This window comes from Macrotis lagotis, chromosome 5, assembly GCF_037893015.1.
Source record: "Macrotis lagotis isolate mMagLag1 chromosome 5, bilby.v1.9.chrom.fasta, whole genome shotgun sequence".
Classification (NCBI taxonomy): domain Eukaryota; kingdom Metazoa; phylum Chordata; class Mammalia; order Peramelemorphia; family Peramelidae; genus Macrotis; species Macrotis lagotis.
The window spans coordinates 23834814-23858838 of record NC_133662.1 but is presented as its reverse complement, the minus strand read 5'-3'; the positions used below and the strand labels follow the sequence as shown (position 1 = coordinate 23858838).

Genomic DNA, 24025 nt, shown 5'->3' with positions numbered 1-24025 from the left:
TGCTTTATCCACTGTGCCACCTAGCCGCTCCAGTATCTTCTAATTTTTCATAGTATAGTCTTTAATATTAAGATCTTGAATCTAATTAGAATACATTGTGGAATATGATAAGGTGTTGAGCCAAGCTTTCTAGAATTTCCATTATCCTTTTTTTTAATCAAATCAAAATAAAATTTTATCGAAGTTCTTTCCTATGTAATTTATGTTTTCTGAGTTTATCTAATATTGATTTTTTTTTGCAAGGCAATGGGGTTAAGAGGCTTGCCCAAGGCCACACAGCTAGGTAATTATTAAGTGTCTGAGACCAGATTTGAACCCAGTTACTCCTGACTCCAGGGCCGGTGCTTTATCCACTGCACCACCTAGCCGCCCCTAATATTGAATTATTTAGTTATATTGTTTCAGATTCTCCTTTGTCTAGTTGTTTCATTGATCCACCTCTTCTTTGAAATCAATATCAGATGGTTTTGATGACTGTTGCTTTATATTTTGAGATCTAGAAGTACTGTATACTAGAAGTGAAGTCTCACTTTATCTTTTCATAATTTCCCTTAATATTCTAGATCTTCAGTTGTTCCAAATTGATTTCATTATTGTTCTGTAAAGTACCCCTTTGATGATTTGATTGGTATACTATTGAAACTATAATTTAATATAGCTAGTATTGTTTTTATTATGTTGGTATGACCCAGCCATGAGCACTAACTATTCCTTTGGCTTTTAATGTTGTTCCTTATTTCTTTAAGGAGCGTTTTGTAATTGAATATATATAATTATTTTGTGTGCTTTGGTAGTTTGAATTCCATATATTTTGTACATTTTGTAATTATCTGGTGTGAGATTTTCCATTCTATAATTGCCCCTTGGATTTTAGCATATAGTAATGATACTGATTCATTGATTATTTTGTAGCTTATAATTTTGCTGAACCTATTGCCTCAAATTGTATCTTTGTTGATATTTTTAGAATTTTCTAAGTAAACCATTATATCATTAATGCTTAAGTGTAGATGAAGTTTTGATGATTATTTTGTATTATTTTATATTATGTATGATGTGCCAGGTGTTTAATCAAAATGAATATTGTATGCAGATTGATTGATTTTATTTATATTAATAATCTTAATTTTTGCTGACATTTCATTTTCTGATTTCTTTACTAAGCACCTCGCTCATAAGAGGCACATTATTTTAATTGAATTGAATAGTTTATAATGACCAATATAATACTTTGTATAATCTTTCCTAATTGGTTTATATTTTTCTTTAATAGAAAAAGCTTAAAAGACTCCTGAAATATATGTTTTTCCGAGACTACAAATCTAAGATTGTCAAAGGTATAGAGGAGGATGATCTTCTGGAAGGTAATTATATATACACCTCATGTTTGTAATACATATTCACATGTTTATATACATACATACATATGTAATACTGATAATAGTAGCTGACATTAATTGTGCTCTTTAGTTTCACAGTGCTTTATAGACACATACACTTGTAATAATGACAATAGGAGCTGGCATTTATAGTGCTCTTTAAAATTTCAAAATGCTTTATATACAGTATCTCATTTGATTGATTTATGCACAAATATATTTGAATATATGTATATTTGTGCACAAATATATTTTAATATATGCATTATGTACTACAAATTGAAAGTTTGTAGGGTAAATGTGCATGTATGTCTATATACTTATATAATCTCTATATATTTTGACACAGAAAAAATAATTCTGCTTGATACTGTCCTTTAAGAACCTTCAAAATTCTGACTTAGTTTCCTGCTAATATTTTCATTCTCCCTGTAATTAATGAGTAAATTGCTTAGTGTCATAATTTCATGGAACTAGGAAACTGGTGTTTATTAAAAGAATAATTGATAGGGGCAGCTAGGTGGTCCAGTGGATAGAGCACCAACCCTGGAGTCAGGAGTACCTGAGTTCAAATGCATCCTCAGATACTTAATAATTACCTAGCTGTGTGGCCTTGGGCAAGCTACTTAACCCCATTTCCTTGCAAAAAAAAAAAAAACCTAATTAAAAAAAGAAAATAATAATTGATCTTAGTATGTGATTTTAATGTGGCATCTATGATGAACAAAAATGTATGTGTATATAAATTTTTGAAATTCATTTGAATAGACATTTGTTCATTATCAGTGATACTGGGTCATATTTTATGAAATAACTAGAATCTGAAGTCACTTAATTTTGATTATTGACTGGTATACTGTTCCAATGCTATTTGAAATTTTAAACAGATACATTTTACAAATGTATTTTTTAAACTTGTCTTTCTTCAGTTCCATTTTAAAGAACAACTTAAAATTAGGTTAACAATATAGAATCAGGTGCGGCTAGGTGGTGCAGTGGATAGAGCACCGGCCCTGGAGTCAGGACTACATGAGTTCAAATCTGGCCTCAGACACTTAATAATTACCTAGCTTTGTGGTCTTGGGCAAGCCACTTAACCCCCTTTGCCTTGCAAAAATCTAGAAAACAAAACAAAAATAATAAAAAATAAAACAATGGAGAATCAAGCAGACAGATCTGGAGTTTGACAATATGAATTTTTCCTTAACTCTTGGATGATTCTGGGGAAAACTTTGAGCTGTAATATTTAACTTTACTTGACTTTTTCTTGGTTTTATTGAACTTCTACTGAAGGAGTAAAATATGTTGACAAAATATTTATATAATATATTTTATATAAACTTAAAAATGATTATTTAAAAATGTTTAGTTTAAAGGATCTTTGACCTAAACTAATTACGATTCTATCCATGACTCCACATCTAATACTCTTTCTACTATACACCATGTTTCCTTTTCTGGCTCCCAATTTCCTTATTTGTAAAAATTAAAACATGAGATTCAACTATCTTATAGGTTCCTTTTCAATACATTGTGATTCCCTTAAGTTTAGTCATTTGAAGTAGACATATCTAATAGACATATTTCAAATTATAAGTTATAAAAGATGTTTTAGTATTATAGATTTAAAACTTGAAGGGATTTTATAGATCAGCTAGTTGGAAGATCAGGATCTATAGTTGGAAGGGACCAGAGACTAAACACTTTTAGTCCAGCCCTTTTATATATCACAGATGAGGAAATGGCGGGGGGGCAGAGAAGGGGGAGGGGGAGAAAGCCTAATTGACTCACCCTCAATCACACAACTAGTGATGATCAATGACAGAGCTCTGGTACTGGCACTAGCACCAAATCTTCTCATTCCTAAGTCTGTTGTGTTTGTCATTATAGCACATTTCTCCATATCTGGTTTACTAATTTTAGTATAAAGGCAGATATTAGTTCATTCTGTCAGTTTTCTCTTGTTTAGATTTTCCATCAGATGAAATTACATAATCAACCCTTCCTTCAAGGATTTTATTTATACTCATATATATACATATTTATAGATATAAATATATATATGTGTACACACATGTACATATATAGATAACAAAAGGAGGTTTTGAAAGTCATCAATTAAATAACTGATAAAGATATTTAGTATTCATAATCAATGAAGTTTTGAGCAATTCTTAGCATTCTTATTAATCTAAGAGATACTTTTTTTATTGAGCCAAGTTGAATATCAGGTAGATAGCAAAATTATGTCATGTGAATAAATTAATTTGTGAGTGATTAGATCATCTCATACTCAGAGAAATCACTTACCAACCATCTTTGCTTCATAAAACTTACTGTTCTTTAACTTCAAATAATACTCCTTGTACTATACTGTTTCCTTCTTTTTTGTTTTCATTTTATTATCAAATAATTTATTTTTATAAGGCTTTTTTATTATATTTTATTGAAGACTTTTTTCTTCATTTCTTCTTATTCAGATTGAATGCCACGTTGTCATTTAAAAATAAAAAGAACTTAAACAAAAACATCTTTATCTGATAATGTATTCAATATTCTGTTCTAGTCCCCCTTCTTGCTATGAGGGAGAATTATTCATTGTTTAACTTCCTTTAAAAAAGTAGATTTTTAGAACAGCCATAAGTAGCAAATTTATTAATAAAATTACCCTCTTTTGCTATCATCCTTCAATTAAATAACATTCCTTATGAATAATACCTTATTTATGTTAACAGAAAGCATTTTCCCCATAAATCTGAAATTTACCTGCTTCTTCTAACTTTTCAGCTCCGACTGTCTAGAACTTTTGAAGCAACAACCAATGAATCTCCAAGTGACCTTGTCACTAAAAGTGCCAATTTACTTCATTCTCCTCTCCCTCTTTTCCAATGTCCTTCATCATTCATGTTATCTCATTATCGTTCATTTTGGGAAATTTTTGTCATGATCAGCCTCAAACAAAGTAATGTATTTCTTTCTCAGGAAACTCTGCAGGAAAGTCTCATTTATTTGAACTGCACCAATTTGAAGACCATGATCATTTAAGCAAAAAGGTATAAAGGAGGATAAATCTGGCACTTCAGTAATAGACTGAATAATAATAGACTAAAAAAAGACACTGAAATTATTTAAGAAAATTTTTATTTTTGTGTCATCTTCTGCATATTAAAGAGTAATATGATAATCAAAAATCAACTTTATCTATTCATTACAGCCAAGTATTTAATCTAATCGGCAGCGTTTAGTTAGCCACTATTTTGTGTAATGACACATACTTGGAAATGGTGACTGCTTCCTCTACCCTACCCTTCCATTCTTTTCCTTTCTATAAATAAAGATGCCATTCTCTCCTTTTCCTTCCCCTTTCCTTCTCTTCTCTTCCCCCTCTTTGGTTCTCTTCTCTCCCTCTAATCTCCATGTTTTGTCCCAGACTACAAACACAACCACCATTGATCAGTCACTGACCAGTCCATTCTCACAACTGAGCAGTACAGAAACTTTAACCCGCTCTATTTTTGCAATCTGAACAATGTGACCACTCTAAGCATCCTGGTGTCCCACTGATATCGAACCCATTAGTGCCAGATTTGATGTAGATATCTGATTGTCTTTAGCCCTGCTACAGATCACAACTCCCAAACAATCTACCTTCAGTATCCCCAGCAAGGGATAAAGTTGTGTGGGGGAGGGGAAGGAAATAAGTAATTATACAAAGTCTAATGTGCATGGCATTTTTATAAATAGTATTTCATCTAATCAACAACCTGTGAGGTAGGTGCTATTATTATCACTATTTTGCAAATGGAGATTAAGTAATTTGCTCAGAGTCAAATACCTAGGAAGTGTTTGTATCTGTATTTAAACTCAAGTCTTCCTAACTCTGGGTCCAATGTTCTATCCACTAAGCTACCTGGCTACACAGTAGGCCAGTAACGAGGAACCCAGGCAGTACTGCTATGTTTCTTTCCACTTCTGTTCTATGTTCTATTCCTATATTCTTTCTATTCCCATTCATTTTATGTTAGCTTTTCTCTTAATAATCTGACAATCCAGTAAGATGGAAGTTTTTTGAGGGTAGAGACTAGTTCTATTTTTAATGTCCCTAGAATAGTGTTTTGGGCAGCACTTAATAATTGTTTTTAATTGAATTGAAATTTTTAGAACTAATAAAATAAAATATACCTGAATTATCTTCCAATTTCTTACAAGTATTCTTTATCCCCTTCAAAATAACTTTGTTGTTTTCAGTCGTGTCTGACTCCTCATGACCCAATTGGGGTTTTCTTCGAGTGTCTTGCCTAGGGTCACACAGCTAGTAAGTATGTGAGGCCAGTTTTGAATTTCATTTTTCCTGACTCTAGGTCCAACAACACTCTTCCCTGAACTACTCATCTGTCTCTTAAAATAGTTTAGATACATTCAACACTTTCCCTTGCTTCAGGTTTTATTTCTTTTAATTCTCCTAGGGACTTTCCTGTTCCTCTCATTCCCTTATAATTTTTTAAAGCATTTTATCTCTTCTAAAGTATTAGATTTATTATAGACTGAATAGGCATAGGTCCAATGTAGAGTTTTTTGATTCTCCTCTAAACCTACCACATTTTTTTTTCTAATTGTTACCACTTGTAAATTAGACAATCTTGTATCTTAGAAGTGTTAAATATAATCAACTGACTTCTTAGCTCAGTATTTAAAATGAAGATTGTTCACTTGTTAACTTTTAATTACTGAATAATGGACCTTAGAGATTATGGAATTCATTCTAGTCTTCAAGTCCCACCTTACTTATTGCTTTATAAAATCTTCACAGGACAATAAATAGAAGTGATATGAGTCAGTTTTTATGATAAATGCATTCTTAAGAGATGCCATTGGAAAAACTAAAGATTAGGTGTGCAGATTTTTCTTTTTCTCACTTTGTGTGACTTCTTTTGACTTTCAAGCAAAACAGATCAAAGCTTCATTTCAGTTTCAAACATAATTCATTGATGGCTAGGTGGTGCAGTAGATAGAACACTGGCCTTGGAGTCAGGAGTACCTGAGTTCAAATCCGGCCTAAGACACTTGATAATTACCTAGCCGTGTGGCCTTGGGCAAGCCACTTAACTCCATTGCCTTGAAAAATCTAAAAAATAATAATAATAATTCATGAATCTGGTGAATGCCATTAAATTTTGACCAGTTATTACACACCTCTCATTTATCAGCCATGGTCATAAACTTTTAAAATATATTTGAAGGAAAGAATTTATTCCAGGTTACAGTTAGATCATTTATGATTTACATTGTACAGGAAAAAGCACCAGACTTAGTTTAAGGAAAAACAAGGAATCAAATCCTACCTCAGACATTAACTTTGTGACCATTGGGAAAATTCACTTAACCTCTCAGAGACTTAGTTTCCTCATTTACAAAATGGGAATGTTATTTATTGACATGATTATTATGAGAAAAGAGCTTTATTAATCATTAAGTTTCACTATAAATGAAACCTATTATTCATTTTTGACTCATATGAGAGTAGAATTGGAAAGGCTTCTTTAGAGATCATCTCCCTTTATTTTATAGATTTTTGGAAATCCTTTGTAATCCTGGACATTTAGTAAATAGAGGGATGATTTGTTTCTTTGCTCAGCCAAAAAATACACAGATTCAACTCAATCATAAATTTTAAAATTTATCTCTTTATTTCAAGTTTATGTCATGTTCATTTAATTTCTATTTACATTGTTACCTTTTGGTGCAAAAGTAAAAGGTTAAGAATGAATAAAGTTCAAATTATAACATTCACTAATTTTCTCAACTGCAAGACCTGAAATGGGCTTCAGTTTCCTCATCTGAAAAATGCACAGACCCAATATAGAGCATTGGTGGGACACAACTCTTTAGGGTCTCTTCCAATTCTGCATCTATGATCCAAAGACCCTAAGCCTTCAAATAAGCAAAATGTTTTTCTATAACATGCCCAACTTGGACTACATACATAGATCAAATCTAAAGATAGTTAGGGCTCCATTTTTCATGGCTTCCTTGTTCATGTAGATTCTTCCATCTATTCACATGTTTACAGAGAAATTTACTAGTAAAGACTTTTCTATAAGTAAGCATTGGGCTTTACATGTGAAAAAAATAATAACAAAAAAACAGGGAGCTAAATGTTCTACAGACTTAAGCAGTTGATACTTTTTATATCCCTAAGGTAAGTAGCTTATGTTGTTAATATTTTATAGAAAAGAACCAAAGTGATGTCCCCCAAGGTAAGTATATAAAACAAGGAACAAAGCTAGTGCTCTTGATTCCTGGTCCCTGTTTTAGGAGACTGACAAGCATTCTCCTTTGTAAAATTCATTTGATTTGATTCCAAAAGGATTCTCTTCAGATCAGATATATATATATATATATATATATATATATACATATATATATATATATATATATATAATATATATACATATATATATATGTATATATATATATAATAATTGATTTTGTTTTTCAGAATTGCTGATAAAATTATCTTTGTTTTCTTTTCTTATCTATATGAAGACAAATTCAGCAGCAGTAGCAATGTCAACAAAAGGCAGAAAATAGCCCAAGACTTCCTCCACTCTATCGATCAGACAGGAGAACTCTTGGCTATGTTTGAAGATGATGAGATCGATGACATTAAACAAGAGAGAATGGAGGTGCAGTATTTTCTCTCCTCTTCCCTCCTTATATCCAGCCTGTTTTATATGTTGATAGGCTTAATGTTATGCCAGAAATTGATTCCCTTCTCCTTTCTTCCTCTACCCGTGTTCTTATCTATTTTTCCTTACCCTCTTTTTCATTAATTTCTTTAATCATCTTTGTATTAAGTCATTAGTTTTCCATATGCCATCCCAAAAGAAAAGTAATGATCTCCTTTTGTTATCTTTTTGTCAGCAAAGAATTGTATACATGAGAATTTAAAATGTATTTATCAACTGCTGCTTATGTTCTTTGTGTGTGTGTGTGTGTATGTGTGCATTTGAGAAATGTGGCTAGCTCTAATTTAATTAGCAGAATATTTTTGTCTACTCTTGGCAGAAAGATAGATAGATAGATAGATAGATAGATAGATAGATAGATAGATAGATAGATAGATAGAGTCCATGTAGACATTTTCTCTCCCCACATGTCCTTCGTATGTCTTGCCATAGCATGGTTGAAAATTATATTTGCAAAGTACATTACAAACTTAGAACTACTGAGATTTTTAGCAGTTTTTCCTTGATACTTATATTTTACTCATATTTCTAGACTGCATTTTAAAAAAATCTTCCTTTTTCCTCCCACATCCATTTCCCTTTCCCACATCCATTTTGCAAATGATGCAACTGAGGCTTAGAAAGATAAAATGATTTACCTATGGTAATATAAAAAGTAAATGGTGGGCCCAGTAGTTTTGTCTTTCATCCTATTCTTTTTTTCCCCTAGAAAAAAGTACTGACTCTTGTTACTTTGAATAATGTACATTTCAGTCCATTAACATACATTTAAAAAATATTCATCTGCATTTTTAGGTATTTTGTTTGTTTTTATTTAACAAAGATAAATTTGATGGTTTTTAGGCATGGGCTTATATTATGAAAAAAAGTTTAGGCAGAGTTTGAAATTGACCTTTCCTTACTTATTCATTGTATACTGTTATAGTTCCAGGTTAGTGAGAGTTGTTTGCTAACACTAGTTGTAAATGACAGTCTTATCTACAGAAGTGAAGACTTGATTCTGTTCTCTTTATGACTGATCAGCTGCTGCTCAGTTTCCTCAGCTATAAAATCAGCTGATAACATCCCTACCCTCCACCTCAGAGGAATTTCATCATGATTAAGTCTATTGGTAGATCTCACAAATATAAGAAATACTCATTTTTTCATTGCTACTATTATAATTCAAGAAATCACTGATTTTGTCCTGCTTTTTAAGGGGGGGGGGGGACAAAGTACTACTATCAGACCTCCAAAGGATGGATGGCTATTGTGCTCTGTTGCCTACTTTATCATAGTTTCTTTGTGCAGTAGAATATAATTATCCCATGTTAAGTTTTGGAGGAAGTCCAATAGACATACATGCTTTATAAACTTTAACAACCTTCTTTAAAGAATTAGTATGCTTAGATCATGAACTGTGATCTAAAGGCAGTGTTCCTTTTAGGTATCAATTACCTCAGAAATGTGTGGTTATCTTGGTTTTGGACAACTGCAAATGGTTTTAGTTCCACTTTGCCTTGGGCCAAAAACATGCTAAGTTGTCCAAAGCAGATGATAAACACATATTTCTGATGTCATTATGTCCTAAACAGGATATGATTGTTTAGTGGCATGGTTTCATTTATGATGCATTATCCAAAAAGAAAATATTGTTTATGCTTTATTTTTAAAACATTTTTTAAAATTATATTTTCAAGCAAGAAAAATGTGTCATGAGCTTCTGCACTCCTTCACATTCATTTTTCATTGCTGGTTATTGAGGAATGTGTAGCCCGCTTGTGAACAATAGTGAACTTGAACAAATAGCTTCTCAGTTTTCCCTGGAAAATCTCTAGGAGCCCAGTTAATTACCTGAAAGGGAATCCCTTCACTGTCAGAGGAAGAGCAGAACTAAGATACCCATACAAAGGATGACCTCCTGATAATGGCGAGCTGTTTTGAAAAATGATGAGTCAATGAGGTGGCAGGGAATTCCCAGCAGTCCTCGTAGTTACAGGGAAGAAAGAGCTAGAATGTACACACAAGGGTCTTTGCCTTGGTGTGTAGTTATTGTATGCATGCCCCCCCCCACACACACACACACAGAGTATAGATAGGAAAACCACCAGCCATCATAAATAGTTGGAAAACCTATTCAGCTCAATGAAGGCCTTGCAAATTAGATTGGTCATTTCATGAAGCTTTGCTTTGTTATTTTAAGAGCCTCTCTAGTCTGGATAACAAAGAGTAGCCTTGAGATGCTCCTAGTCCAAATAGCAGACACTATAGCTAGGAGGGGTGGGGGCAGGGGAAAGCTGAACTTGTAGACATAACTTGACTGTAGACGGTAGAAAGTAGAACCGTTAAAGGCCTAAGACATTGCCTGCTTCTAATTTGACAGGTTACAGTTTCAAGAGTAAACCACAACTGTGGCTGTCCATATGAAACCACTTTGGGCTCATAGACAGCAGCCTTTTGCTTTTAAAGTGCAGTAGAATAATCAGTTCTGGCATCACTCAGTGATTTAATTTTCCTTTAAGCATCACTTATGGTTGCAGAAACTTTGTTTACTACATTCTCCCCTAGACTGCATGAACACAGTACAGATTTGCAAACAGAGCTTATTCCTGGGTTTTTTTTTTCTTTTATGATAGAATTTAGAGGAGGAAAAAAAAATTACTATAGAAGTAAAAACTCACAAGAGATACTGGAGTTTGCAAAGGTTTGATGAAGATATACTATACCAAGTCTTTTCTATTACTATCTGTAGATTTATTTGAAGAATAAATTTTCTGTGCTCCTCTTAATTTCCTTCATTACCTCACTAATCTTTTAATATTAAACACCATATGACTTTAGGTATAAGTAAGATTTATTAATTTTCATCCAACAAACACTTATTAAAGCACTTATTTTTGTGCAGTGTACTATTTTAGGCACCTGAATCTGATCAAGAACTTTATAGATACCCACAAATAAAATAAAATGTAAAATATTGAGAGATCAGAGAAAAGGAAGTTCACTTCAGGCTGAGAGGATTAGGTTTCTATGTGCTGTTGCCCTCTTTAAAGTGTGAGCTCCTTGAGAGCAGGGACTGTCTTAATTTTCTATTTCTACTCTCAGAGCATATCACAGTGTTTTGTAAATAGTAAGCACTTAGTAAATGTTTTATTCATTCATGTATGGGAAAAGGTGATAGTTGTGCTGAGTCTTAAAGGATAGGTAAGATTTCATTAGCTAGGTTTTTTTAATGTGCATCCTTATTACTAGAAAATTTTGAGCAAATTATCTTCCCAATGTATGTGTGTATATAAAAATATATGTATGTGTGTATATGATTATAAAATTTATGTATCCTATTAAACCACTATTTCATCTTTATTATAAATCTTACAAAAATAGACACTTTTAAATAAGATTTTAAAATAATGGTACAAAGTGTTTGTTCACTGAAATTATTCATAATGCTATTTTAAGTGAGAACAATATAAATAAACATTGTTACTTCTGAAACTTAGTTTACTTATCACTTAATAATAGTTATTTGAAATTCTGGTTCTAAATTCAATTCATTTTGATACTAGTTTTAATAACTGCCAAAGCCAAAAAGAGGATGTCTCAAAGAAATGTAATTCTCAATGAAAGAAGTAATTACTAAACCATGGTACTCATTTTTCAAATCCATTTATCAGGTCTACAGATTTTTTGAGTTCCATTTAGTAAATATTCTTCCTTTGTATCAACCAGTTCTTGCAAATTAAGCCAATCAAAAACTTTTGTTTCCAGTTGTTTGATGTTGTTGTTGTTTTTGTTGTTTTGAGGGAAGGGTTAAGGGTAAAGAAAGGAAAGTTTTTGAAGAAGGGTGGGTGGAATACTCAAGGCATAGTGTACTACTTAGGGCAGTAGTGGAACATAGTTCAGGGTTTTATTATTGCCTCCCTTCACAGTGATTAGATTGATATTGTTTTTGTCTAGTAATGTGGTTGATGAAGAGTTCATTCTGGGAGTGACTCCCTACCACAAATCTCTCCCCACCCCAGTCTATGCACCACTCATCTATCAAAGCAGTCTCCCTAATGTGTAGAACCAACTGTGTCATGCTCTAGTCAATAGATCACAGCAGCTTCTGACATCCAGAATCAAATGGGAATCCCATGTTTGGTTTTAAAACCCTTCATTCCTGGCCCTTTCTCACACCCAACTCCCCCCTCCCTATGCTCTGTGATCTGATGATACCAGCCTTTGGGCATTTCCTTGCACATGTCCATTTCCAGACTTCAAGCATCTTCACTGTTGACCCTTCATGCCTGGAATGCTCTCCCTCCTTATTTCTGCCTTCTTACTTTACTCTGAAATAATCTTCAATTGGTCCTTTAAATGCCTAGTTTTTACATAGTTTGGATATCATCTCCCCCTACTTAGCTTTCTTTGAGCTGGCATTGTAATTCTCTTTATTTGTAATACCTTGAGCCATAGCCCCAAATATCATGAAGTAGGCACTTACTAAGTGCTTGTTGACTTGGTCGCACAGCCATGCTGACTGGGTCCACTACAAATTTACTCAAAATACTTAATATGTAATCTCCTTGCATGATTCAGGAGCTCCCTACAATTATGCAAGTTGTAATCTGTCCATTTTTGCCCAATCTGCACTCCTCTCCTCTAGGAGCTCCCAAAAGTTCCCCACATGAGGTTTACTAAATATGTTGGAAGCCTTCCTCACTCTCACACATGACTTGTCTGTCTCCTTTTCATACTATTCCTTGACATTGTCTAGTATTCCTGTCTAGTTCTTCCTCAGTACTCCTAGTTGTTTTTATGCTGCAACCCACTTACACCAAAATTGTTCTTTGTTGTCCCCTAGATGATATACTTATCTTTAGTTCTTTGAAGACAAAGGTATTTCCACCATATAGGATCACACAAAAAATGTTAGTACTGAGTACATAGACCTTTGCTTTTATGGGAAGCTTGAAACATAAAAGCAATCCATGGTGCTTATTTTTTTTCAACTCTGGTCCTAGTTCATTATCTATCTATAATGTTTCCTCAGATTGGACAAAAAGTGGGGGGGGGGAGAAAAAGGAAAGCAAGGTATCAAAGGTATAAGAAAAAAATCTTATACCTTATTAATATTGTAGGAAGCTGACTGAGAGAACTTTCATATGTCTCTTCTTTCATCTATATAAAAATCTCTAAGAGAATCAAATATCCATGAAATCGGGCTATTTTTAAAGAATTATAGTACTTTTACAAACAATATTCATCAGTAGATGACATCTTTACCATCTCACAATTAACTGAAAATTCAAAGAAATTAAGATCTCATTGTGCTTATTGTTTGTTGATTATGAAAAAGCATCAAGCAATGCATAGAAACAGAAAGCTATATGTTGGCCAAAGATTTTACCACTGTGATGGAAGTTATTCAGTAGATCCCCAGTGAAACTGGCATTGTTTGTTGTTTCCTTCTCTAGCTCATTTTACAGACAAGGAAACTGAGGCAAATAGAATTAAGTAACTTGTTCCGGGTCACACAGTAAGTGTCTAAGGCTAGATTTGAACTCAGGTCTTCCTGACTCTAGGCCTAGCACTCTATCCATTGCACCACCTAAATTTAGCTAATAGGCAAGTTCATTGTTCTTTTTTTTAGGTTTTTTTTTTTTTTTTGCAAGGCAATGGGGTTAAGTGTCTTGCCCAAGGCCACACAGCTAGGTAATTATGAAGTTCTGAGGTCGGATTTGAACTCAGGTACTCCTGACTCCAAGGCCGGTGCTGTATCCACTGCACCACCTAGCCGCCCCTGCAAGTTCATTGTTCACATGTGTTGAAAAGATGCAGTTCATTATAGTAGGGGGCATGCTGATAATGGAGTCAGGAGAGATCTGGGTTTGAATCATATCTCTTTATTCCTATCTTTGTAATCATAGACAGGTGCTTATTTGAGCTTAATTTCTTCATCCATAAAGGGAGGTAATACTGTTTTAGAAGCTTCTTCTCATAAGTTATTATAAAGCTAAAAAGAGTTCTTTGTAAGGCATTTAAACATCCTAAAAATACTATGTAAAGCCAGCAATTATGACTTACATTAAAGAAGCAAAGATGAAACCTGAACTTTGGTTTTTATAACTGTAAATCCAACTCCCTTCCTGTTCAACTAATTACATTCAATACAACAGTAATTCAATAAATATTTGTTGAATACTATCATTTACCTATATTAATATTTCTCAAAGTTTTTGGTCTCTAGGTCCCTTCAATACTGTCAAAGGTTATTGAGGAACCCAAAGAACTTTTGTCTGTATGTGTTTTATCTATCAACATTTGTAATATTAAAAATTAAAGCCTATGTATTTTATTTTTATTAATTCATTTAAAAAGTAACAATAATAAACCCATTACATGCCCCCTAACTGCATATATTTTATTTAAAAAAACTTTTCCAAGACAAAAAAAAAATTATTTAAAAGAATGGCATCATTTTACATATTTTTGCAAATCTCTATAATACTTGGTTTAATAGAAGACAGCTGGATTTTCATATCTGCTTCTGCATTCAATTCTGTTGCAATATGTCGTTTTGGTTGAATTCTAGGAAGAAAATGTGACCTCACACAGTGATGTAGTTAGAAAAGGGAGCAATATTTTAATAGGCAAATATGCCTTTGCATTAATAGGAAAAAAAAAGTTTCCAGCTAGAGGACCCCTGAAAGGCTCTTAGGATCCGTGGCTCAGGGGTCCATGGAACACACTTTTGAGAGCTATTGGCCTACACTGAAATCCTTCTCCAGTGCTTCATGGCATGTTGGAAATCCTGGTTTATCTATAATATTTCAAAGTTTCTGTCAAGAGAGAGCAAGTTCCCATAGGATTTACCAGTCTGGGAAAATAGTGACTAAGTCTTTTGATAAGGTATCTCATTATTCTTGGGGAGTGATGGGAGGGGGAAGTGAATGCAGAAAATGTAGAATAGACAATTATTAGATTCATTCAGAACTAGTCAGATGGCCAGACTAAAAAAGTTTACAGTTCAATTTTAGTAGAAATGTAGATCTATCTCCCTGCACACCAACAAGGATCAATCTTTGAGCCTGTACTTTTTATCATTTTTATCAATAATTTTTAGATAAGCTCTTCAAATTTGCACATGACACAAATCAGAGAAGGTCAGCTAATACATTGATTGACAGAATTCAGATGCAAAAAGATTAGTAATTCAGTTCAACCCAGTAAGGTAAAATTCAACAGATACAAATGTAAAATCATATTCTTGGATACCAAAAAACGAATTCCGTAAGAATAAAATGGGGAAGAATAGTTATATAGCAGTTGTCTGTAAGGGGTCTGAAGGTATTAGTGAATGGCAAGGGTTTTTTGTTGTTGTTTTTCTGCATATCTTTTGCCATACCTTTTCAAGAGTTGATTTGTGATAAAATGTGGTAACTTTTTAAAGACTCTCAGGATATTCCTCAAGTTTGATTTGTGCCCCCAATTATCCATATTGAAACAAAATGATAATGAAGAGAAGTTTTCAAATTGCATTTCATCTGTAATTTTTACACATTTCTGTTAAATTTATCATGTGGCATCACCATATATGTTTATAAATGATAAGTGAAATAGTTAAAAGAAATAAATGTATGCCAGTAATGACAGTTAAATATCTATCTTTGCCTGTCTATGCAGTAGTCTTCAGTCTTTCTTAATCTTGCTATGTCCTAGCCAAAGTCTTCTTCCAGATCATGGAATCCCAACTGTTTCAGTGTGAATTGATTGTTGGATTAAAGTGTTTTAGCCAGAGGAAATTCAGATGGCCAAGGCTGATAGTTTTAGAATCTGTGACTCAGAACTATCTCCAACTTTCCCTAACTTTCAGAAGGCTCCTCTAGCTATTTCTTTAAGGGTTTTGTATCTTCTTGCACTGAAGGAGCATCTCTGACACTTGAAGTTTTCAGTGGTTCTGGGTCCTTTTGTGGTCCTACCCTTGCTCCTTATTCCTTCCATGAAGAGACACTCTTCCCTTCATTATTTCAAAGATTTTTCTCCCTGGATTTTGAACCTTCCTGCAGTGAGTGACCTAACATAAACTTCCTTTATTCTCCTAAAGGTTTTTGTAACTCTAACTCTTTCAATGTCATATCTTGGCTTTGCCTTGTTCCTTTGTCCTAAGTTTGCCTTAAAAAGGTTTGCTAGCTGCTAGTTAAACCTGGTACTCCCCTTTCAGTGAAACTTAAGTTCTCAAACTCTTTATTTAAACTGGCACCAGGTCCCCAATATCTGAAACTGTGTCAATCAAATACTTCATGCCCCATGAACCAGAGAATTTACATGTTTTAAACTCTTGTGGACATGCTAGACAATCATTCCTTTAGCCAGAATAATTACAATTATTTTATCTTTATAAATCTACCCTTTATCAGTAACCCTAAAAAAAGATTGTGTCTAGAGCAGCTAAGTGGCCCAATGGATAGAGCACGGGACCTAGAGTCAAAAGGACATGAGTTCAAATTCTACCTTAGACACTTAATAATTACCTAGCTCTGTGACCTTGAACAAGTCACTTTAACCCCATTGCCTTGCAAAAACAAAAACCAAGAAGATTGTTTCTATGTTGTCCTACAATGTCACCACTTTAGCCTTCATACCCCAGAAGGCAGCATCAGCTAAGCATCACTTCTCAGCATAGATATAGGTCCTCTCTTCTTATCAATACTCGCTTTGTTGTATGTGTTTGTGTGTGAATCCTTCCACAACTGAGAGTTCCTGAAGGCATTTCTAGACATTGCCTACCACACTAAAGCTGAATGCTTAGCTTTTCCGTAAAAAGTTCCAACTTCCAAAGTGTCAAAGGCCCAAATTCCCCCACTGATTTAGAAATCAGTCCTGATACCTTACTCACAGGATTATGTCTTTGTATCCCTCATGTTTGGTACATGTAATATCATAACACTTAATAAATGTTTGTTGCTTGATGGATTAAATATGTATCTCTCCTTCCCTGTCACTGCCTCATCCCCTACTCTTGGCATTCCTTACTTGTAGGCTTTACATAAGAAAAAAATGCCTCATACATACAATAATGATTGGTGGGTCATTCCCCTACTCCATCAGTAAAAGAAAATTTCTAGTACCACAGTTACTCTCCTACTCTCCTCTTCCGTTTCCAAAATACTTCCCTACCTTCTGCCTCCTTGGACCTTCCTCTCATTATTTAGAGGTCTCTCTCACAAGTCAAGCCACATTTTTTGCTCCTAGGTCCCCCCCCCCATTCTGTCACATTAGAAATCTTATTTCTCGAGTTCTGCTGATCTGATTTAGATTAAATTCACTTATACTTGGGTATGAATTAGGTTTAAACTTCCAAAGGGATATTTGCATTTTCAAAGAAGAACCTGCTAATTCCTATTTTTCTCTAATATAGATTTGAAAGGAGAGGTGCCTCCCACCTGATTCTGGAATATTAGGGATATCTCCTTACCTCCCCCACTCCCACTAAATGAAGCTGCCAAGAATAAAATACATAGAATTAACTTGACATCCTTGTTCTATCTACCACCCTCCAGTCCTATTCCAAGCCCATATAAATACCTTTCTTGCCTTTGCAAGGAGCTCTGTTCCCCCCCTGGGATTTGATAAAGCAAAGAGGAACTGTTTAGAGAGAGAATATGGGCAGGCACAGCTCAGTGCAAATATTCGAAACAAATCCTGAATCCACACATGCTGCAGGCTTTCCTGTTCCAGAACTGCAGTGATAAATGCTCTTCTTACTTTTCCAGGAGAAGTTGTTTATCATTGGATCAATCAATATTATCCTTTCCAAATATTTCAATTTGTTTTTCTTAATGATACCTCCACTAGTAAATATACAGTTCTGGGTTTTTCTCAGATATCAATCCACTAGCATGTTTATAGAAACACCTTGGCAGGGAACAGTTTAAAAATATCTAATTTGGGAATACCACAGGAATTACCACCAATTTACATTTCACATTTATAGTTCTCAAATTGTGGTAGTTGTAATAACCAAAATATTTTTCCGTGAATACTTGATGGCTCACATTTCTCCATTCTTTTCCTCTCTCACCCACATTCCCCAGAGGAAGTAGGCAGATTGTGGTTATATAGTCAGATTTTTCTTTATCTTTGTTATTTTCATCTCAACATTTTGGCACTTCTAAATAGGAACAAAAGTGTGTTTTGAACCAACCAACGTTTTTGTATTTTTTAATGTCTCATCATATTTAATTTAATATAATTCATTTGGAAATAAGTTCTTACTCACCACTGATAGTTTTATCCTGATCATTTATTTTCCTTTTTTAAAAAATTTTATTTATTTAAGGCAGTGGAGTTAAGTGACTTGTCCAAGGTCACGCAGCTAGGTAATTAAGTGTCTGAAGCTGTATTTGGATTTGGGTCCTCCTGATTCCAGGGCCAGTGCTCTATCTACTGTGCCACCTAGCTCCCCTTTTTTACTTTTCTGATAGGAACCTGCTTTTAGATTTAAAGTTACTTCCCTACTATTATAATGAAATCAGTTTTGTTAAAAATTATTCATCTCTTATTTACAGGTATTTTTTAATTTAGAATTTGACAATTGTGGCCTTTCTCTTAAACTTTTTTAGGTTTTTGCTAGGTAATGGTGTTAAGTGGCTTGCCCAAGGCCACACAGCTAGATAATTAAGTGTCTGAGGCTGGATTTGAACTCAGGTACTCCTGACTCCAGGGCCAGTGCTCTATCTACTGGTCCACCTAGCCACTCCCTCTTTTAAACTTTGTATAGTGAATATGCACATTGTAGTGGAAAGAACACTACAATGGGACACAGAAGACCTGGACAAAGTCAGAATCTCATCAGTTTCCCAACAAGTAAAGTGAAACATTTGGTTAAAATTTTTTTTCTAAGTTCTCTTCTAGTTATAACATTCTTATGCTCAGATTTTTTTTTGGTTTTTGTTTTTTGCTTAAATGAGTGATTACTCCTAAACCTTTAATGCCCTGATCCATATAAATTCCTGTGAAAATTTTCAGTTATTGTCAGTTCTTTAGTCCTAATATTATTCTTCTCAAAGCAAAAAATAAGCTTCAGAATGATGACCATAGAGCAGATAGATCTTTAAGACCCTTGCCAGTTCAAAATCCTGTAATCCCTGATGTCATTATTTTTGTTGAGAATGGGTGTGATTTGGGGAGAAATTTGAAGTTTGTTATCTAGGTAGCAAAAATGCAAGCATTATGTCTAATTCACTTAGTATCTACATAAATTTTTTTATATATTTTGATTAGCACCTTATATTATCCTTATTGTCAGTCCTGTTGTTTTCTAGTTACTGACTGCTTTGATTGCTCCAGTGTCTTTCTACAGAAATTGACTTTCCTATAATTATATTAAAGTTTTTTTTCTTCTCATAGTCACATTGCTTCAATTTTGATATGTTGAGCTTCCAAAACACTCAGAATTTCAATACTTTTCAAATCAATGGCAATAGTCACTATAGGTATATTTTTGGTGTTGGAAATTCCAGTAGATATTCTTTTGCTTCTTACAGAAACATTTAGTTTTTCTTATCTTGAATTTCCAGCAGTAAACTTTGAATCCCAGTGTAATTCTTTAAATTTCTTTGTTTTGTATCTGGTTGTGATGTCCTAACACTGACCACCTAGCCCCTTTCTTTTGGAAAAGGGAATTCAGCTTCTTAGTAGAGGATCAAATACCCAACCCTATCCAAATCTGCAGAACTCATTAAATAATTATCATTTGTTTTCTTTTTGATGTATCTTATGACCAGTCACTGAAAAGACACTGGTAATTTCTCATTGCTCTTTTTTAGAAAATCAGGGACCAGGACCCACAAAATAAACACTGAGGAAATTCTGAAGAGCACCAAGTGATTTTTAGCCTCATTTAGACTTCTGCATAGCATTTTCCTCATTCCCTCCCATACCCTGCCCCATTCCCTACCCAGATTCTCTGAGCTGGCTCCTTTTAGGTCTCAGCCTTTGTCCACCATGCATATCTTTCCCTTCTTCCTTGCTGAAGATCTAGCTTTAATTTTTTTTTGATATTGAGTAGAACTTGACTAAGTTGTTTATAATAATACTCATTTTTTAGAATTTTGACTTCCTGAGAACCTTGGTCCTTTTATGGAATTGATGTCCTTATATATAGCCATGTTTCCATCAAAGTGTGAAATGATTTTAATCCTTTTATTTTCATTCACTCAATGCTGGCTCTTCCTTTGTTCATTTTCCATTGTCATTCATTCAACTATTAAACTATTAAACTAATAAACTATTATTAAATGCCTATTATATGTCCTGTGCTATAAGAAGGCAGAATTCAATAAGACATAATCCTTTATCTTTTTAAATCTCATGGTATAGTAGGAGATATGATGAGGTAATAGAATCAAATGTTTGCCTTCTTTTGCCCCTCAGTGGGATTGGCAATACTATGAATGTTCCAGAGTGGAGACATAAGACAACTAAAAGGAGAGGGAGAGGAGGGAGATGTAATCTTGATTATATAGTCAACTTTGAATTCTCTGGATGACAATCAAATGACATAAAATGCCAAAGATTTTAGCCATTTTGTTATTTTATTCTATTTGTTTTAGTCAGAACCAATATTTCCATTGAAATGAGGAACTCTCATTATAGGAAAAATCTCCCCATTCATGTAGAGCAGTGTTTCATCTGTACCTTAGAAATGTCAGGGGGCGGCTTTGGTGGCATAGTAGATAAAGCACCGGCCTTGGAGTCAGGAGTACCTGGGTTCAAATCCAGTCTCAGACACTTAATAATTACCTAGCTGTGTGGCCTTGGGCAAGCCACTTAACCCCGTTTGCCTTGCAAAAAAAAAAAAAAACCTAAAAAAAACCCTAAGAAATGTCAGGACGGAAAAGAAAGGGATGGTGGGAAATAGAGCCAAGATGGAGTAGATGAGAGCAATGTGATGAATTCTTGTGCACACACTCCTCCAAACTGATCCAGAAATGCACTAGACCAAATTGTAATGTGGAAATCCTGAAAGGGTCTCACTGAGTTCTTTGTCTAGGCCAGCAATATGGGAAAGTAAGAAGACCACAGACACTGGGGGCAGGGTCGAGCCAGGAGTCCTTTCCCTCAAAATGCCACCAGTAAGAGCCTGTGTATTAAGGACATGAGGATGTTTCATACGTAGGCTGAGATATTCTCAGAGTCTGGGACAGGTCCAAACTGGCATTTTTTTGCCCATTGTCCAGATCAGAGTCAAAAATCCAGGACAGACCAAGAAAGAGATTTGTGGTCTAGGATGAAGGATGGTTGGGGGTGGGGAGAAGCCTTATCTGTGTAGGGAGAACTTGGGCAGTATACCAAGAAAGAAGGAAGTTCAGTAGCAGTTTATCTCAGACTCAGAGCAGGTGCTCACTTCCATTTTCTCGTTCATCCTACAAAAACAGGAATCCTATATCAAAGCTAAGTCTACAACTTTCCAATTAGCTGATAGAGAATAAATCCAACAGTAGGATTTCACAGCCTCAAATCCAGGTCAGGAACTTGAACCTCTGGACAGACCAGAGGAAAAAACAGATTTTTGCCCTGGATCAGACCACTTGGGGAACACTGAAAGTTTTCAATTCTCCACCTTATCCTTGAGATCCTGGAACAACACACCAAATACTCACAATAAGACAACTACAGGACCAGCCCAGACTTTCCTTCTAGATGTACCACAGAGTCAGGATATAGGCTGGGGAAATAGGAAGAAAACAAAACAAACACATCAAAATGAGCTATTATTGTGGCAAGCAGGGATGCTTAAGACACAAATGGACAAGATGAGAATGACTCCAAAATTTCTTCCTATAATACCTCAGGGAAAAAAAAAACTCAGCTTAGGCATCAACTCAACTAGAATTTCTGGCAGCAGTGAAATGAGTTTTCAAATATTTTTATAAATACAATGAGAGCTCTCAAAAATTAGAAGAGATTTGATATTTATGGAAGAGAATCAATAGTTTGACATAAGATCTATAAAACCTAATCCAAGTAACAAACTCCCTGAAAAATTAGAGTGGGCCAAATAGAAACCAATTGTTTAAAAATGAATAAAAATATTAAAAACAAAATCAAAAGTCTGAAAAATAAGAAGAAAATGTAAAACCATAACAAAAATAACCTACCTAGAAAATAGCTGGAGGAAAAAAAAGAATGTTTGTCTCTGACTTAACCCCATTGCCTTGCAAAAACCAAACAAAAGAAAACAAGAATAACTGGCTCTGAATGTGATAATGAAAAAAAAAAGCCTAGACATAATTTTTCAGGAAAACTGCATAGATATCTTAGAAAAAGAGGACAAAGTAGAAATAGAAATTCACCTACTAAATGAAGCCCCAAAATTGAACTCACAGGATCATCACAGTCAAAATCCAGAGCTTCCAGATCAAAGGAAAACTACTGCAGGCATCCAGAAAGCAAGAATTCAAGTACCAAGGAGTCACAGTCAAGATTATATGCTATTTAGCAGCTACTGCTATAAATGAGAAGAGAAAATTAAGTATATTCCAGAAGGGAAAGAAGATAGGCTTAACACAAAGAATAATTTACCCCAAATTGAGTATATAATGCTTAAAGAGGAAAATGAATGGATCTTTAATGAACTAGAGAGCTTCCAAGTATTCCTGATGGAAAGATCAGAACTACAGAAAAACTTCAAATGTAGGGGTGGCTAGGTGGCACAGTGGATAGAGCACCGGCCCTGGAGTCAGGAGTACCTGAGTTCAAATTTGGCCTCAGACATTTAATAATTACCTAGCTGTGTGGCCTTGGGCAAGCCATTTAACCCCATTGCCTTACCAAAAAACCTTAAAAAAATAAAGAACTGGTCCAAAGAAATTAGAATATATACTCACACAGAGTGAGTATAAAAAGAAATTTCCAAAGGGAAATAGAAGAGAGAGAGGAGAAAGAGTGAGGGAGATTGAAGAAGAGATAGAATGAAAGATTGCTTCCAAGCAAAAAAATTATGTGAATGTACAAAAATACTGACTGCTCTTTTTGAGGTAACAAAGGATGAGAATTTGAGAAAATATCCATAAATTGGGGGACAGATGAACAAGTTGTGATATATTATTGGGAATAGAATACGATTTAGCTGAACTTTTATTAGTGTAATGACCAACCAAGATTCCAGAGAGCTAATATTGAAACATACCACTCAGCCTCCTGATAGAGAGGTAAAAGACTCAGAATATAAATTGAAATAACCATAGTTTTTGGTCATGGCCAGTATGGAAAATTTTTTTGATTGATTATACATATTCATAATGGGATTGTTTTTCTTATATAACTGAAAAGGATTGGAGGACTAGTTGAGAAGGGGAGAAGGCAGATTTGTGCTGATTAAATCAAATACATTTTTTCTTTAATTTGAAAAATAAATGTGATTTGCCCAGAGTCACACAACTAGTCTATATATCAAGGCAAAATTTGAATCTAGGATTTTGATTCAAAGGCCAGCCATCCTCCTATTCCATTATCTTTACAAAAATTTTTAGTGAATCTTAATTCCAAATGTTCTAATAGAAACATTAGCTAAATTAGTGGGGAAAGTTTGTTGTTTTTGATTAGAGGACAAAGGAAAAAAAAGAGTACAGTACTTGTATTAAGAAAAGCTACCACTGAAATACTCAAACTTTCAAAAACAAGGAATTAATAATTCTACACATTAGAAATAGAAACCTTACTTCACAAGAGAAACCATTATAGTGTTCTTAGAAATCAATTAAAATTATTTAATTTATGAAAAATTATATTTAAATGAGGAAATTTTAAGAACTCCTGTTATTTTAAAGCATGGCTCCCTATAGAATGTTCATATTGCTGTAGAAATGGAAGCCATTGTGTATTTGTGTAATTTTATGTGTGTTTGTGTGATTTTATTTGTGTGTCTAT

General features: G+C 34.1%; 1 protein-coding gene across 7 annotated transcripts in view; it reads left to right on the top strand.

Moving 5' to 3' along the window:
- SUPT3H (SPT3 homolog, SAGA and STAGA complex component) overlaps positions 1 to 24025 on the top strand; it is a 682254-nt gene that overhangs the window by 505333 nt on the left and 152896 nt on the right. For all 7 annotated transcript variants that reach the window (XM_074237078.1, XM_074237076.1, XM_074237080.1 and 4 more), the window contains 2 exons: positions 1274 to 1364; positions 7926 to 8065. In XM_074237078.1, the coding sequence (XP_074093179.1) occupies positions 1274 to 1364; positions 7926 to 8065 (231 nt within the window). The remainder of the gene's footprint in view (positions 1 to 1273; positions 1365 to 7925; positions 8066 to 24025) is intronic.